At 51.0% G+C, this 16,741-nt stretch overlaps 1 protein-coding gene across 3 annotated transcripts in view; it reads left to right on the plus strand.

The window, feature by feature from the left end:
- Positions 1–1,764: 1,764 nt before the first annotated feature.
- Positions 1,765–16,741, plus strand: part of cux1b (cut-like homeobox 1b) — a 44,973-nt gene continuing 29,996 nt past the window's right edge. For 2 of the 3 annotated variants that reach the window (XM_072701054.1, XM_072701055.1), the window contains exons 1-2: positions 1,765–2,057; positions 13,846–13,956. In XM_072701054.1, coding sequence (XP_072557155.1) covers positions 1,866–2,057; positions 13,846–13,956 — 303 coding nt within the window. In that variant the 5' untranslated portion in view covers positions 1,765–1,865. The remainder of the gene's footprint in view (positions 2,058–13,845; positions 13,957–16,741) is intronic. The other variant, XM_072701056.1, reaches the window with a different exon arrangement.

A 16,741-nucleotide genomic window follows, 5' to 3' on the forward strand; every position in this document is an offset into this window, starting at 1 on the left:
TTGTGTAGCCTATGTTACGGGAATTATCTACAAAAACACCCAAAAAAAATGCAAGTTTTCATCCTGGCAAATACAAAACACTACAGCCTGAAATGCTTCTTTTGGAAAATTCATAAAAAGAACAATGCTTCGCGTGTGTCTGTGTATTTGTGTGAGTCTTTTGTCTTTTCCGTCTATGAAAAGCTACTGTCTCTTTGTGTAAGTGATACGGCCAGGAAAGCACACACCTGTTGATATATATCCCGAAACGGCGCTTCTTAACAATACTTATTTGGACTAGAAAGTGGTCCAGTATTTCTGGTTTAGTCACATGCACAAATTTCCTCACTCACCAGCATTGCACATTAAGTCCCTCGCAGACAGGTCTGCTTTAATATCGAGTGTGGCTGCGCATTTTAAGTACTCTCCAGTACAGTGGCTCAGATATTCCATGCATTTTAAACTCTGGTTATTTTTGGCCAAATTCTAACCAGTTATAGGCTACAATTATTTACTATTTGTGCTTAGTGGTTTTCCTACAGATGACTCAAGCGAATGTGTGATTTCATTAAATATTGAAAAAACGTGCCTAATTCGAATCCTTTAATCTCATAAGATATAAGATATTCTGTAGTTTTAAGTGAAATTCAGGGTGGGCTTTAAATCATTTCATTTTGTATGATTCATTAGGAGATGATTAAAAACACCAGAATTGGTTCCTTTTAACTAGGCTGTGGTTAAAAAACAAAGCAAGCAGAACTCTCTTTTTTTTGGTAATTTAATACGTAGCTTAGTTCTCAGCCTGTAAAAAGCATAGCAAGACAGAACGACATTAATAAAAATACAACTTGGCTGAGGTAAATTTGACTTTTAGTGGCGCTTTACGACCCAGAAGCCATTTTTCTTGTATTTAATTACAGCCAACTACAGGCTATGTGTAAATGCAATTCAGTTTAAACGTACAGTACCATTACTTGCATTGTCAGCAATCCAAAATAACGAGTATGGGGCATGTTTGAAAATAGTAAGCTAGTCGTTATATGTTCTGCTCAAAGATGTACCCTAATAAGTTTAAGGAATAAACTAATACAATTGTTCGAGGAAGTGAAACGGTTAGTATTTACGGCTGTATTGTATGTTGGGGGAAAAAACGTAGTGATGAGAGCTACTTATTTTGAAAATGAAATCTATTTTTTTTGACTGGCGTAGGTTAAAATAGTTAGCTTTTTGAACAAACGTAGTATAGTTCATGTGAGTCGGTCCTGGGGGGAATAAGGAGTTAGTAATGAGTGTGGACTGAGGCGGCCACCAAACTGCGCGGTGGTGGGTGGCAGGCGTACTTCCAGATGCGGCCATTAAGGGGCACTGTTCTCCATCTTTCACTTTCAAGTTCAAGTCCGCAGACGGATTACAACGTAGATCGAGCAGAAAAGGTCCCGAAACCCTGATCAGGAGATACAGGAAAAAAAGTGTTTTGTTTTTTTTTAAAAAGCAGTCAAAAATATATCAGACATGATTTCGGTACTGAAAGAAGAAAACGTTTTTTTTTTTACAGATTTTATTGGGCGAAATCTATTTTATATACACTATGAAATGAACAGTAGATATAAAAGAGTATACTTACGATAAGTTAATTGATTTTAATCAAATTATTAGAAATTAAAACCTTGGCATTTAAATAACACTGTTAAAAACGTGTGCCTCTGACATAAATAGAAATGGCAGTTTCGGCTTCGTGCCTTCCCACACAGCGCCGGGCTCTCGATCCACCCATGATCCAGTTCACATTTTACCGGTCAGAAAAGCGCCGTTTCCCGTTCGATAACTCCGTTCCGCGGCCCTGTTCGATACGGCCGCTTGCTGTTCGATAACTCCATTCCGTGCCGATGTTCAATAAGCGAAGGCCCTGTTCGATCGCTCCGCTCCGCGTTTTGTGCCATCCCCGCCGCTTCCCCGAACTCCAGCCCCTCGCTCTCTCTCTGTCGGCCTCTCACTTCGTCTCAATATGTCTCAAGATGGCGGCCAGTGCGGGATCGATGTTTCAATATTGGAAGCGCTTTGATTTACAGCAGCTGCAGGTCAGCCCTTTTCCCTCCCTCCCTAATGCCTTGCCGTGTTTTCTTCGGGGCAGTTGTGGGGAAGGTGGTCGCGCACAGCGTTCGCTTAACCGTCGGACTCCGGTGTCCCCCGCACACTGACGCTTAAGGCTGCTCTCGGAGCCCCTATCCTCCTCCTGCATTGATTAAAAGCGGCGCTCCTGGCCGATCGGAGATTGATCCCCTTTGTTCGGCTTCCATCGATCGGCTGCCGCGGGCATACGGCAGCGCCGACCGCCTCGGGCGCGTCACGCTGACCCGGACCCCCGCCGACGGGGCGCTTTGGCTGAAATGCCGCGTTGGCAGGCAGGCGCCCCCCTGGGGCGCTTCTGGGTGTTTTAGGTGGGCTGATCGGCGGGGGTGTCGGACGGGGTGTTCGGTGCGTTTTTCACGGACTGGTTTCTGTTTGAGGGGAGCGCGTCCGGCCGCTCCGGGCTGTCGCGGGTGGCGCTGTGGCTCCCGAGACGGCGGCGCCGTTTCCAGCTCAGTGACTTTTAAAAACTTGTTTTCTCGGGCTTTTCTCCAGCTTTCAGAGCATTTTCGGTGTGTATGCCGCCTCTATCCGTGCTGGTACCGTGGCGCACCCCGAGTTTCTCCCGCACGTGGTGCTTTGGGGACGCTCACGGTGGGAAGTTAACTAGCTAGTTATGTCGGTGGTATAATTAGCCCGGTATCCTCGGCTTGTTTACCCTGCCAACCCCCTCCCCCGAGTGGCCAAGTTTAACGCCGCTTTCCCCGGGCACTAACAGCCCTCGTTAATCCGCCAGCAGGCACTTTGTTACACCGCTGACTTTGCTGTTTCAGAACCGCTCCAGCTTTTGTTTTTTTCTCCTAAATATCCGTCAGTAAACTTTAAACCGTAACTAGCTGCCACTCGGTGGACAGGTACTATAAGCTTCTACTTTATTGATTCCAAGCGGACTGTCCTGAACGGTGTTTTGCTGCTGGTCTGTGGAGTATGTCTTTATGTATTACTTGATCTTTAAGTACTTAAGTACAAGACTTCAGTGCCGAAGAGCATGGCTGCTGGTAACCTCGCAGATCTTTTCTACACGTTTAATTTTCTGTCCGCTGTGGGGGGGATATGATGACGTTCATCCTTTTCTTTTTATAAAAATGTAATTAAAGTTTGTCCTTAAATGTATCTACATCAAGGGGGGGACGCACGGTTCGGTTGCTTTTTGGTAAATACTAAATACAGGGTGACCTGTCCCGCACTGGGGGTGGTTACCTGAATACCCATCTGTCTTTTTGGGCACCATTTGGCCCAGTCACATAGAGGAGGATGGGGTTCCCTTCTGAGTCTAAGTTCCTCTCAAGGTTTCTTCCTGCTTGAGGGAGTTTTTCCTTGCCACTATCGACTCAGGCTTGCTTGGTGGGGTTCGGGCCGGTTATGTGCTTTGGAACAATGACTGTTGTTAAAAGCACTATACAAATAAAATTGAATTGAATTAAGTCCTTCATTTGGTATTGGTAATTGGTAATGGGGGGGCTGCCCCCCCTGGGTCGGCCTGCAGCTCTCCGGCCTTTCCTGGGGCTTTCCATGTACCTTAATACCTTCTATCAAACTGCCAAGTAATTTGCTGACTTTTTCAGCGCCATTAGGGCCTTAATTGGGTGGGGACGGTCCTGTGAGTAGATTAAAAAAAGTTGTTGGGTTGGTCTGTGACGAATGTAAGACGGTTCGTGGGAGTTAAAACGGTTAAGTATTACATGGCTAACGTGTTTTAATGTGGCCATTTGCAGTTCTTGGACGGGGACGTGAAAACGCCTTTATTACTTGGTTTTATGATGAATACTAGTTTCTGACGTTTATAGTGACCTTTTCGTTTTAATGGAGTCATTTAAAAAATGAAATTAGTAGGATCTCGCTGCTGTTCAAATATGATTATCGGCAATGCTTGAGTTTGCAATTAAAAGTAACAAGTGTCAACTTAAAAGTGTTTTCCTTGAAGGTGGATGTATTGAAGTGGTATTTTACCTGTCCTATTGTAAAATATAATTTCCTTCATTGAAAATAACGAATGCACCATTAAAATCCTTCACCACCATTAAACTGAGGCAGTTTCTGTATTGCTGGACTGCTGGTTCCCCTCCTAACGTATAAAATGACTGTCTAATCGCATATAACCTTAGCATTAACGTATTGTGTTGTTATTGCAGGGTGTGCCCACTTTAAAAATAGTTTTGCTTGCAGTTAATTTTAATACACCTATCCATGCAACTTTATTTGTGCTGAATTCCTTCAGGTTTGATGGCTTCGCCCTCTTTAGGCTCATGTTCCTGTTTTCTCCTGAGATTTGAACCTATGATGTTATGGTTCTTGAAGTTGGTTTCTAGGAATGTGGTCAGAGCATCGCTTATGTTTTGTGGTTTCGACAAGACTAGCGGCCTTTTCTGGGGTGTTTTGTGTATCTGCGTTCTGAAGTGCTTGGTCTCGCTCAAAGGACGCCATGAGAACATGCTCTCCCACACGTATTCGAACCCGGTCCGGTCGCGATCAAGCGTTGGCAGTAATTAAGATGGCCCCTCGGATTCTCTCAGAAGATGCTGTGTATTTCTGGAGCTGCTGGGTTTATCTGATGTACGGAGCTAGCCGGGGTGCTTGCATGTGCGATTGATGATGGTTTATTTACTTTCCTGCTGTGAAGTGGTTTCTGGAATATGGCTATTTTAGGAGTTCTTTTCTGTTTGTTCTATTCTTTATTCTTTCGATTTAACTGTTAAGATGGCTGGTGGTTCCTTAAAATTGCTTAACCCAGTAGGACTCCCTCCACAGTGCCTGGCTAATTACATATATGACGTCTGTTAAAATGGTGCCCATCTTCTTAATTTCTGCTTCATTTGAACTCATCCCACAGACTAGCTGACTAGTCAGCCTGTCTGTCTGGTGTTTTTCTCCCTTTTCTTCCTCCACCTTCTGTCCTGCTTAATCTTAGCCATCAGCTGACAGAAGCTGACATTTTGCAGCCTGTTCTTTCATGTCGTGCTGTGAATAGATGATTCTCGCAGTGCTTTGGAGGGACACGGCCGCTCACCTGCCTACAGGAGCCTCCACAGTGAGAAAGCTCTCCTCTGTGGCCAGAAGGGCGTTCCCTTTGTTCTGTCTTGTAATTAAGTTTGATTTGGCTGTTTACGTTCCATGCAGAACCAGAACGCCATCGCCTCCGCCCGGATGTGGGAAGGCCGTCCTATTTCCAGACTCTGTGTCGGAGTGAGAGCCTGGTGTTAATTAGTCACCGCGCTCAGGATGTTTTATGACATAGCCAGGGGCTTCATTAATCGCTGACAGGTGATGCTCATTTGGACTTAACGGGTTTTTCCGTTCCTCGTCTCCTTTTTGCAGGCTTGTCAGTTTTCGTAATGAACTTTAATTAAAAAACTGGCTTTTTGATTTAAAGGTGTCCAGATGTTCGACTGCCGCTGTGTGGCTCCAGCCTGCATTTATTGGGGCCCAATGCCATTCAGTTGCTGTTAGGGAGGCTCAGATCTTCCGGTGATATTTACTGCCTCCCTCTGTCTGCGTTTCTCTCTGTCGGTGTTCGGGATCGGGACGGGATCCCAGCTGAAAGGTACTCCTGTTAGAGGGTGCTTCAGAGGATGGGGGATCGGTCTCCTTTCGCCACCCTTGTGGCTGCAGTTTCATCAGCCCCCCCCCCCAGGGATTTCTGTAGGATCCTCCTTCGTTTTTCAGACACCCGGACGCCACGTGCGATTAGCTCAGAGTGAAACGTAGCGAGAGACGTAGGTGGAAGCTAAAAGGGCAGCCAGTCCCATGACGACTGGGAGGCCACCAAGGGGTGGGGTGCGTAGCCAATGACAGCAAGCCTCCTAGATCGTGCCTGTTTCCCCAGCGTAGCAGACCGTGCCGGCTACGGCAATACGGCGGCACTGAGGTTTGGGAGGTGGCTGCTTGTGAGAAACCAGCCACGTATCAGATTACCCACCCCCAACCTTGTCTTACAAGCCACAAGTACGGAAGGGCAGTACCTGTTGAACTGGCTGCTGCCCCCCCTGGCCGGGGGGTGTTACGATTGCAGCCGTGGGAACGGAACCCTACTCTGAAGTTGTCCCCCCCCCCCCCTTTTGATTACTTCTCAGATGATGGGAGTGGCTTGTGGAAAACGGCTGGAATCGTGCATCTGTTTCTGGTTTTCGGTGCTGTGACAGCTGAGGATGCCTGGGGACGGCAGTACCTGGAGCTGGGGGGGGACGATAAGGGTGGACCCTGTGATGCTAACACCCCCTTCAGGCTGCTACATGAGGCAGCTGGGAGTTAACCGTGTGTCGTGTTGGGGGGGGTCTGACCTGTCACACGGAGCCTAAACGTAAACCCTGGGCTGCCCTGTGACCGGCGGAGTATTCAGCCGTAATGGTACAATTTTAGGATTTTTACTGAACCACGGGGAATTTTAATGGCGCTGTTTATACATGGAATGGAAAATCTGTCCAAACAGCATCTGTCTGGCTCATTGTGAGTTGACACGTCGACTACGATGCTGTCCGGCCGCTCGCCGGGAAGAGGATGCCGCGTGGGATTTTCCAGATTCCTTATGCTCTGCTGTGAGGGGGCCCTGTGTGACCCTCAATCTTGAAAAGCTCATTTTGGATGCCGATTTATCACTGAGGTGTTTCTGTATGGATTGAAGACTCTAGCTGTCATTTTTCAAGGTTTATGTACCGCCAGTAGGTGTTTGTAGTTGAAGACCATGTTAGCCCCCCAGGTCAGACTTAGACCCACCTTTGTGCCCTATACACCAACAGCCTGGCCATACTGGAACTGTTTCTACTTACTGAGTATCAGTTGAGCGTTTGGGCTGTGCTCTATGAAGTGTGTGCCCTGCTTATTCCTATTACATTGGTGGGATTTTTGTAAAATAAGTTCCGAAATGCCCCTTCCCGGTTGTGGATTCCAAATGATCCCCACCCTTGTCTTTTTGTTCCCCTTTCTCTGGGTTCTGGCCTAAGGAGCCGTCTTGACACCGGACACCCATCCTTCTCTATTCGACGTGAATCGATTTAGCAGATTTTTGAAGTTTCCTTTAACCGCTTCCTGCGGCTTCCCAACGTCGCTGGGGTGTCGCTGTCTTTGAGGGAGGGGTTTGTGTGCTTTGACTAGGGGCCTGCTCTCCCAAGGGGCCATTTTACAGTCTGAAAGCAGGTATTGTGCTGCCAGGCCCTGCAGGGACAGCCTTTGCCACTTTCTTCATGTTTTCTTTGGACCGGCATCTCTAGGACAGCCTGTCAGAGGTCCACTTGGCTCCTCTCGCTCTCTCACCGATGTTCGCCTGTTATAATGAAGAATCCGGTCTGGGTCGGGGCGCCTGTGGTCCCGGCTGCTCTCTGTCCATCTGCAAACGCATTACTACTGGCGGGCAAGACGTGAAACAGCCGTTTCTGTCTCACATGCCTAAATATAAGCTTGTGTGCAGCTGCCAAGGTTTCCCTTAACTGGTTAACCCAAGCCTTTTTTGTTAATGGAAAAAGGGCTTCTTTGACCTAGTGTTATGACTTAAGATATTTTGCTAATTTATTATCTGTTGGAGGTCTGGTCCACGTGGACGTTCAGTCCTCATTCGCTGTACAGGGAGCACCTTCCCGACTTCCTGGATCGGCTATAATGAGGCCAGGGGTTGGTTCCTTGCTTCAGACCTGGACAATAGGACTCTTAGCATTTTTCACCCGGGATATTAGTCTGCGGTCTGTTAATGCAAACGTGTGCTCTCTGTGTAGAGCAGCTATGCAAATAGCTCCAGGTAAGTTTATGTTTAAATGGGAACTGTTAGACACACGGTCTACTGCCCTGGGCGAGGAACCAAACCGCTGTGTTCAGAGGAAGTGGGCGTCCCTGAAGCCGTGATCAACACCTTGTATTTACTCAGGAATATAGGAGGACATTTTCACGTGGCAGGCTTGGAGGTTATATGGGATCCTTAGCAGATAAGGACTTTTTCCTTTGCTGTCCTGAACTGGCCCCTATGATCTTGCGGTGCCATGGCTGAGCCGGGCCGGTCTGCTGCATCGTGTGACAGAAACCAGAGGCTCGTTATTAATTAGCGTCATTTCTTGATTGACGGGCTCCCCATTCCCCCCCCCCAAACCCTCCCCGAGGGCTGAGCGTGGCCTCCTCTCTCACGCGACTAGCCGTTATGTGTCGACTAACCTGGGCCCCACCCCTCATCTCCCGTTACGCCGCTGGATGTCGGTAAACGAGCGTCAGACGCGGAGCGTCTCGTGTGTCGACTGTAACGTCTTTCTGATGAACTGATTACCAACCCCCTCCCCCACCCCCCCTCCCCTGCTGCTGTTTTCAAGGGGGGAGGGGGTTGCTTGGCATGTGTCAAGTGGATAAATCCTCCACCCGAAGTGTTTGTGATTGTCTTTATCTTTAAGGGCTGCGTTTGCGTACGTGCTGAGACCATTTTATCAGGCCCCCTGTCAGCACTGCCTGGGGGGCATGATGGAGACTCCCGTCCTCGCAGTCTGGGATGGGTGACAGTCCCATCCGTCTGCCTGTCTGACCCCGCAGGCCACAGTTTCGCTAATTTAAACTGGGCGAGCTGGTGCTCGGAACTATGACTGTTCTCAGCCAAAACTGAAGGGAAAGTATGGCCTTATTCTCGGTGATTTACGTCCTGTCTGGGTCTGTGATGGATGCTGCTCGTCCCCTGTTACCCTTATAAAGACTTAGCGCTTGTTTGGGTTCAGTAAATTAAACCTGGGTTTGTTTTCACGGCTGGGATTTTAGAGCAGCAGGTGGGTGACGCTGTGTCTGTCTGCCTGGGGTGGGGGGGGGCTGCTTGTGGAGCCATGGGCTTTGGGACTATGTCTCCTGGGAATGTCATTTCCTGTATAAAGACCTCGAGCCGATATGTTCCCGAGTCTGTATTGCATTAACAGTGGAATAAATTAACACATCATCAAATTGTCTGACCAAATAAAGATTCAGTTTCTTTCCTTCGTTATTGTCCTGCCAACCTCCCCCGACATCTTACGAAGTTTGGTTGCATAGCAGACTGTAAAGAAAGATGATTTACAATCAAATATTTTATAGTTATTTTTGCATTGTAAATGTACTCAGCCTGTGATACCAGTTACTACTGAAGAATTTTACCCAGTCTAACTAGGTCAAGTGCTGTTGACAGTCGTTGGCCCACCATGCTGGACGATGCATTGTCTGTGTGGTTTTGGACCTGAGAATTAGTGTATATTTTGCCCTAAGCCCAGTTTGGAGCGTTTGTTCCGTGCTGATGTCTGTGAATCTTTGGCTCCGTGTTGAGTCCGGTGTCTGTTATTGAGTGTGTCTGTGTTCTAATGGAGCTCCTTCACGCTTGCTCCTGGGGGGTGTTGGCGTAGGCTGTCCTGGAACGCAGTGTCGCGCTGACTCTGCTCCCGAGGGTCCAGCTCGTCCCCGTCGTCGGGAGTCCAGGCGCCCTCCGCTGGGGCATCCATGATTTCCAGGCCTCACAGCTGCAGTTCTGCCCCCCCATAAACCCATCGCAAGAGTCAACCTCTGATTAACGTCTGGGGTGCCGTGTGTGGGGCCGTCCGTAGATGGTGGGGGGTGGGGGGCAGCTCTGGAGATCCTTTATTAGACCTTGATACACTCCCCAGCAGTAAAAGTTAAATGGTTGTGTGACAAATGCGTGTGGAAGCCGACCCGGACGGTGTCCCGCGGGAGTCCTGGGGATGCCCGTGCGCCGCTGGATCTATAACTCAAGGTCTGGCGCGGAGCTACACTCTGGCTGAACTCCGCGCTTTGCCTGAAATTGTTATTATTAGTGACCTGGAAACTTTCATGAGTCCTGGGAATGGAATCCAGATGCAGTCAGTGAGTGGAAAATGATTATGTATCTGAAGAAGTGCGAGAAGTTCACGAGCTGACATGTTGTTCAGCGCAGGGAGGGCAGCCCTGGGTCTCCCTTCCACAGCCCACCCCCCGCCCCCCCTGGCTGAAAAGCCTTTCTGAGGTGGTTGACTGTGGCGCCCCCTGCTGGTGAGCTCAGTCCAGCCTGGCTGCATTCTGTTTTTCAAACAGCTCAGGCCTCTAAACTGCACATAAATGCACCTTAGCCACCTCTGCTATTTTTTTACTTTGTTTTATCTTCATTCTTGCCTGGATATGTTTATGCAGAGCACAGCTTATCTTCCCATACTTCACTGGAAATCCATCCGTGTGTTTTGAGTGGTCCAACAGAGGTTCCCGCCTGGGGCTCCTAGTTGCTCCTAAGCTTGGGGGTACTCTGAACGAGTGTGTGTGGCCATGGGGTATCGTCAGTGGGAGTTTTCAGTCATGGTGTGAATGCTGTGGCGCATGACAGTGAGGTATAGCATTTAGCTGCGAAGGAGGGGCTGCCAGAATTGGCCCGCTCATCTGGTTTGGTGGTTTCTCTCTGTCTCTGATGCTTTTCACACATTGAGCCAGTCTTGCTGAAATAAGACCCCCAGTTGTGCTGTCGTTTTACGCTACAGGCACCCATCCAAAAAGTGCGCCATGTATGTCTCTCTCTCTCTCTCTCTGTTTAACACACTGTAGGCTCGTCCCCTTCTGAGAAATGGGTGAGCGTTCTGGGTGAGTAGCACCCCCTATCATGCTCCCAGCTTTCTGTTTGATGGTTAACCCCTTCCCCCTCTTCCTCAAACCGGTATAAGCCCACGTTTTTTTTCTTTTCTTTTTTTCCTCACTTTGAATTCCAGTCAGACGCACAGCCTCATGGTGTCAGTGGAGGTGGGGCTCCCCCCTTGGGCGTCCCTCTCGCTCGCCTGAGGAGCCGGGCAAGGACCCCTGTTTCTGAGGAAGAGCGTGACCAGCAGGCGAGGCGGCTCGCGTGGCCCGCTCAGCCGGGATAACGGCATGCAGAAGCTTTCAGCGATTTAATCCAGGCTGGCGGTGCGAATGAGCCGGCTGGTTCCGGTTTAAGTGCTCAGACCGGTTTTTCAGGATCGCTTGTGGACAGGAGGTCTCATGCGAGTGTTTTAAAAAAAAAAAAAAAAAAACATAGGCTTTTTTTCGTTCTTTGCCTCATAAATTGTTTTAAGGGTATTTATACGCTTGCTTAGCCTTGGCAAAGAAGCCTATCTTGTTCCCCCTCTCATGTGGTGTTTGGCAGATGTCGCACAGGCTCCGGGGTTTAAAGATCGCCCCCTCTGCCTTAGCATGTCTCTCTAACGGCTGCCTGTCCTCGCCGGGTCTGCCGCGGGACAAAGCCAGCCAGCTGCTTTTCCCGGTAGCAGCTGAGCAGTTTTTTGTGGCGTCCCTGTCGAGAGTGCGTTCTGGGCTCCCAGTCTGTCTGCACCTCCACCGTCTGGTATCCCAGCCTGTAAATCCACACACACGCCTCGTGTAATAAAGGCATGGCCCCCGGCCCTCTGAGGCCCTCACTGCCGGCTCTGCGTTATCCTGTGAAACGTGGAATTCAAAATTAGCAATCCCTGAAACGTCAGGTCTCCTTTGCATGGCAAAAATGTGAATTATTTCCCCCAACGGTACTTTGGCAGGAAGGTGCTCATATGAGTGACTTAATTCTGTACTGAAATGCACAATAGCTGAGTACTGATGACCAGAATGGATGGTTTGGTGTCTGATTCCATGTTTTTCCAGTCTGTCTGTCAGCACCCCAGTAGATACCAACCCAAAACATTGGTGAGCTGTGGACTAACCGGCTGCCATTTGCATCATACTGTATCTCCTTTGTTTGGTCTCGCTGTGACACTCGTAACAGCCTCAGTAGATAAAAACAGGAGAAGTAAAGCCTGTAAGATGTCGCAGCTCTGGCCCTTTCAGGAGCAGCGGAGCTTCGCGCCGTTGACGTCAGAAAGGGCACGGTGGGGGCGGGGGTGGGGTGGGGCGGTACGACCTGGCGGCGTGCTGAACCCTGGCCTGCATTCGGAGTGTCGAGCTCGGTGTTTCGACAGATACGCATCTAACCACCGCAGCTTGCACTCCCCAGGGGACGGGGGGGGGGTGTTGGTTTTCGTCTGGTGTACGGCGACGGCCGTGGGAGGATCGGCGAGGCCGCGGGAAGACGGGGGCGTGACCGCACGTGCTGAGCCCTGGGGCGGGCGGCCGACCGTTATGCGGATTCGAGCGTAGGCTGGCAAAGGAAACGCAGTGGGCCTCAGAGCAGAGCTCTCGCTTCCGCACGTGCACCTCTGGGTGGGCGAGGGTGCCATCTCCCCTTCCTGTGAGGGGGGTGAATATGTGACATTGGAGCATGTATAGTGCCCCCTAGAGAGAAACAGGAAGAGCTGATCACACATGAGAGCCTTGTGTCAGAGCCCAAACACGGGCCGGGCTGCCATGGTCCGGCGAATGCGCCCGTGCACTCCACTCTCTCCGAGCCCTGAGGGCTCCCTGCCGGCCTGGAATCCTGACCAGCATGTCACAGCACTTCATCCATTGATGGGTTTTGCTGGCTTCCCCTGGCTGGCTGTGAGCCTGGTGCAGTCTGAAAGCCAACCCCCCCCTCCCCCCCCCCGTCTGACCTGGACAGAGGTAGAGATGGACTGTCGGTGATCACTTATGATTATCAGAGGACCTGAGGTCTGTTATGGCCCGCGCAGTCTCTCTCTCTCTCCTGCGCCTGCCTGATGGGGCCTCAGTACAGGGCCGGAGTTATGCCCCCCCACGCCCACACGTGGCTGATAGGGCCAGGGCCCAAACTGCATGGTGAGCTATTACGCAGTCTGACTGTAATGCTCCCTGCATCCTGGTTCGTTGCAGGTTCGAGCCCTGGTTCCTCCTGACCCCATCAAAGTGTCCTTGAGCAAGACACTGAACCCCAAATTGCTCCCGGTGTGCAGGTCGGCGTCTTGCATGGCAGCCTTTGCCACCGGTGTATGAATGTGTGTGTGGATGGTGAATGTGAGGCATGTATTGTAAAGCGCTTTGAGTACTCGTAGGAGTAGAAAAGCGCTATATAAATACAGTCCATTTACCATTTACATATATTTTTTTTTAAACAGAAAACTGTAGAAGAACTGATGTCTTGTTGGGTGGGTTGGGGGGGGGGTGTTTAATGACCCCATAGATATTGAGGTACACTGCTCAGGAAACAGCCTGGCTTGGGGAGGGGGGAGCATTGGTCAATAAAGCCAAACCCTCAAACAGGACGATTGGACAGGCTGGGGGCTATGATGTCACACCACTGTGTCACCAGCCCCTTCCGCCGCCCTCCCCCTCTCAGCTTGGCAGCCGGTTTATCCCTGCACGCCCCCCCCACCCTGACTGAATTTGGCCTCATTTTGACACTGACTCGTTTTGACGGTCTGGCACGGCTGCCCACGAATCCTGTCCCCGGGGGGCCGTTATTTCTCACAGCTCGCCCACGTGCTCCGCTTTCGGCCGGCGCCCCCAACCCCACCGTTGCCGTGGCTCACGTGCAGCTGATAGCATCTGGCAGCAGGCCCCCCCGGGGGGGGGGGCACGGTAATCTGTCTCATCAGCATTTACTTGCTTGCAAATTAACGGAGACAAGCTCGGCGGCCTGAGCCAGCAAAACGCTCCTATTAGCAGATTACGCAGCCATTAGGGGGCAGGAGCAGGGTGGATTTAGCAGGGGTGGTCTCGGTGGGGGGGCGGGGGGGGGGCGTGTGCAGCGTGCCTGGGTGTGTCCAACTGCTGTGAGCTGTAGCTGTGCATCCTGACGCTCTGTGGGGTACAGGCCAGTGGCGCCTGAATTATTGTCCAGCTGAATGATGGATCTGCTGCATCTACCTGTATGCCAGTCAGCATGTGATGAAACCACTGTCTCTCCCCACACACACACAGAGGGAGCTGGATGCCACGGCGACGGTGCTGGCCAACAGACAGGATGAGAGCGAGCAGTCCAGGAAGAAGCTCATTGACCAGAGTCGGGAGTTCAAGAAGAACACTCCGGAGGTGAGCGCCCCCTGGGGGCCGGGAGGCTCCTGGGCCCTGCTAGCTGACCCACTTTGGGCAAACTTTCCTTTCATTACAGTCATTTTTTTTGCTGGAACTTGGTTTTGCTGACGGCGGGCAGCTCTGCTCAGACTATTTGTGCTTTGTTTACACACAGTTATTTAAAGCCATTAATAAAAAGCGTCGTCAGCAGCTCTCTGCAGACCCCCCCCCTCCCCCCTTGCATGCTCTTGAAAGAATATTTCTGGATTCTGATGTGCTTTGCATTTCATGGCTGAAGGGCGTTTGTGTCCTTAGCAAACTAGCTGCGCGGTGAGGTCCGGCCTCCCGGCCTAGCGCTGCGTTACTGCCCTCGTTTTCAGCTGCGGTTTGTCAAGCAGGCTGCGCTGGGCCCCGTTTCGCGATCCCGTCAGTGACCTGCGACTCTCAGGAATGTGGGCAGGGCTTGATAGAGTGAGAGGAAACGTGCGGATCGACGCTGTCGGCATGTTCGGAGAGCCGTGCACATCAGGGCTTAAATCGCACTGAATTGCTCCCGTCAGAGAGGGAACTGCCAGTCGGGATGACCCCTGGGCTCGCGCTTTTTAAATATGTGTGATTCTGTGCCTCTGTGATCTCCGCCAGCTTCTGGACTGTTCTGTAGCCAGTTGGTGATGTTCACACCACTGAAATGTAAGGTTTAGTAATTAATCTCTGGTGCGACGTTTCACTCAGTGGTTTTCGCGAGCCATACGTCATGCTGCTCTGTTCCCTCTTTCCAGGAGACCTTTGTTTGTTGAAGGTTTGCCAGAATCCAGCCGCTTCTCCTTTAAGAGGCCGTCGGCCGTGGAGGTCCCTTAACTCTGTGCATCCCGCTCTGTCCTCCTGAATTCCTCGCCATTTCTCAAAGCGGTGGATTAATGGGGGATGCGACCCCGTGGTTTCCAAACCGCTCATAAATCACGCCTCTTGTTCTTTTAAGAAGTCAAGGGCTTGCAATTTATGTTGGAGCTTAATAAGCCGTTACCAGAGGAATGGGGGTGTTCGGCCGGTGGGCTTTGTTCCTGGGGATTCTGGGAGGAGCGTGGGGGGGTGGGCTGAGGTGGGGGCACAGCCTGAATGCCTTCGCCTGGTGTCGAACACCTAAAACATCAAGGAGGTTCCGGATGAGTGGTCCTCCTGTGGGTCATGCCGCCAGGTCACCGTGCCCCTGAGAATGAGGGCAGCATAGCCTAGCGTAGCCTAGTGTAGCTTAGCGTAGCCTAGTGTAGCTTAGCGTAGCCTAGCATAGCTCACTGGCCTGGGAATTATGGCACTTGTTCATTTAGCTACCCCAGATGTCCTGTCTCCAGGAGACACTCCTGTTCTTGTGGGCATTTAACGTCTGTGTATATAGCCCCCCCCCCCTCTCTGCATTGCTCCCCCCGATTCCCATTCTGCCGTATGCTTGGCTGTTTCCCATTTCCCTGTACACATTGGGCCTCTTCCCACTGACTCAGTGGAGCATGCTGCCGCCGTCGCTGCCGCTCCAGTGCTTCCTGTTTTATTCAGCGACATTCATCATCTCCGGCAGGTGCAGGGCGGCAGCTAAATGCAGGCCTTGCCTGGCTGTCATGTGACCACCAATGGACACAGCAGCTTTACTGCCCCCAGAGGTGTGGCTAGGCTCTCGTCCGCCTCCATGTTTCCTATGGCTCGGCAGGTTGACTTGCCGCATGCCCGATGCCCTGGTTTGTGTTGCCACAAAATAGAGCCTGCTAACAAAGGGACCGTTGCTGCCCCCTTTAGGCAGGAGCCTTCATTGACGCGAGGGTGTCATTGGCTGGCTTCCTGTCTCTTTATGGTTAACAGCCAGTCGGCATCCTCACCCCACCCGTAACCAGATCAGCCAGCTGCGATTCCTCTGCGATCCCCTTTGTGAGGGAGCTTCCCCCCCCCGGTGAGGCAAGCCTGCATTACAGCTGTTTGCCGTCTCCATTCTGTGTGTTTACAAGCAGTATGTCCCACACGGGCTGACGGCCATTTGTCAAGGAATGTTTTTCTCACAGTGCCCTGGAGCAGCAAGCCTTTTTAACACCCTTTCTGACGCATTTAGGTGGACCCCCCCCCATTCCATCTCCAACTTTGTATGCTGTCTGATTTAGTACCTGCTGCGTTCCAACTCAATGAGAGCAGAGTAAATTATGTTAGCGGTGTTGCTATGAATATGAATCAGTGAAGGCCTGGGAGATAATGTAGCTCTCACCTAAGTGCTAATGCCCCACTGAATTCTGGGCCGTGGTGGTGTGCACCACCACGTCGGTCCCGTCCTGTCGTAACACCACACCAGCGTTGTGTTTAATATTTTAGTACTTTAAGCATTATTGAGAATCGTGTCGGCTTTTCTGGAACAATCAGCCGATGTGGACTCAGACACCTCCAGTCGCTGAGGATAATTCTGGGCTTTTTGTAATGACGTGTTCGCACCCGATGCGCCAGGTCGACGCCTCCGGAGAGATAGAACGAGCTTTTGTCTTTGCGGTCATCTGTTCAGGTGTGTTGACCTCGGTGATGCTCGCTGGGCTGGATGGACGTACCATCTCCTCCCTCAGGCTGGGGTCTGTGTGTGAGGTGAGGGCCACAGACTGGCGGGGGGCATCATCCCCCTCTCCCCCGACTTCCTCCGAGGTCGCTGTGGCGATGAGTCACAGTCTGCGAATGCAGCCATGCGTGACCCTACCGAGTGGCGCTAATGTGCTTGCTCCATTTGTTCCCCCTTTTAATGAGGATTGCGAGACGGCCCATTTCCCCCACCTTCGGGTTGTAC

Source organism: Paramormyrops kingsleyae, chromosome 17, assembly GCF_048594095.1.
Source record: "Paramormyrops kingsleyae isolate MSU_618 chromosome 17, PKINGS_0.4, whole genome shotgun sequence".
Classification (NCBI taxonomy): domain Eukaryota; kingdom Metazoa; phylum Chordata; class Actinopteri; order Osteoglossiformes; family Mormyridae; genus Paramormyrops; species Paramormyrops kingsleyae.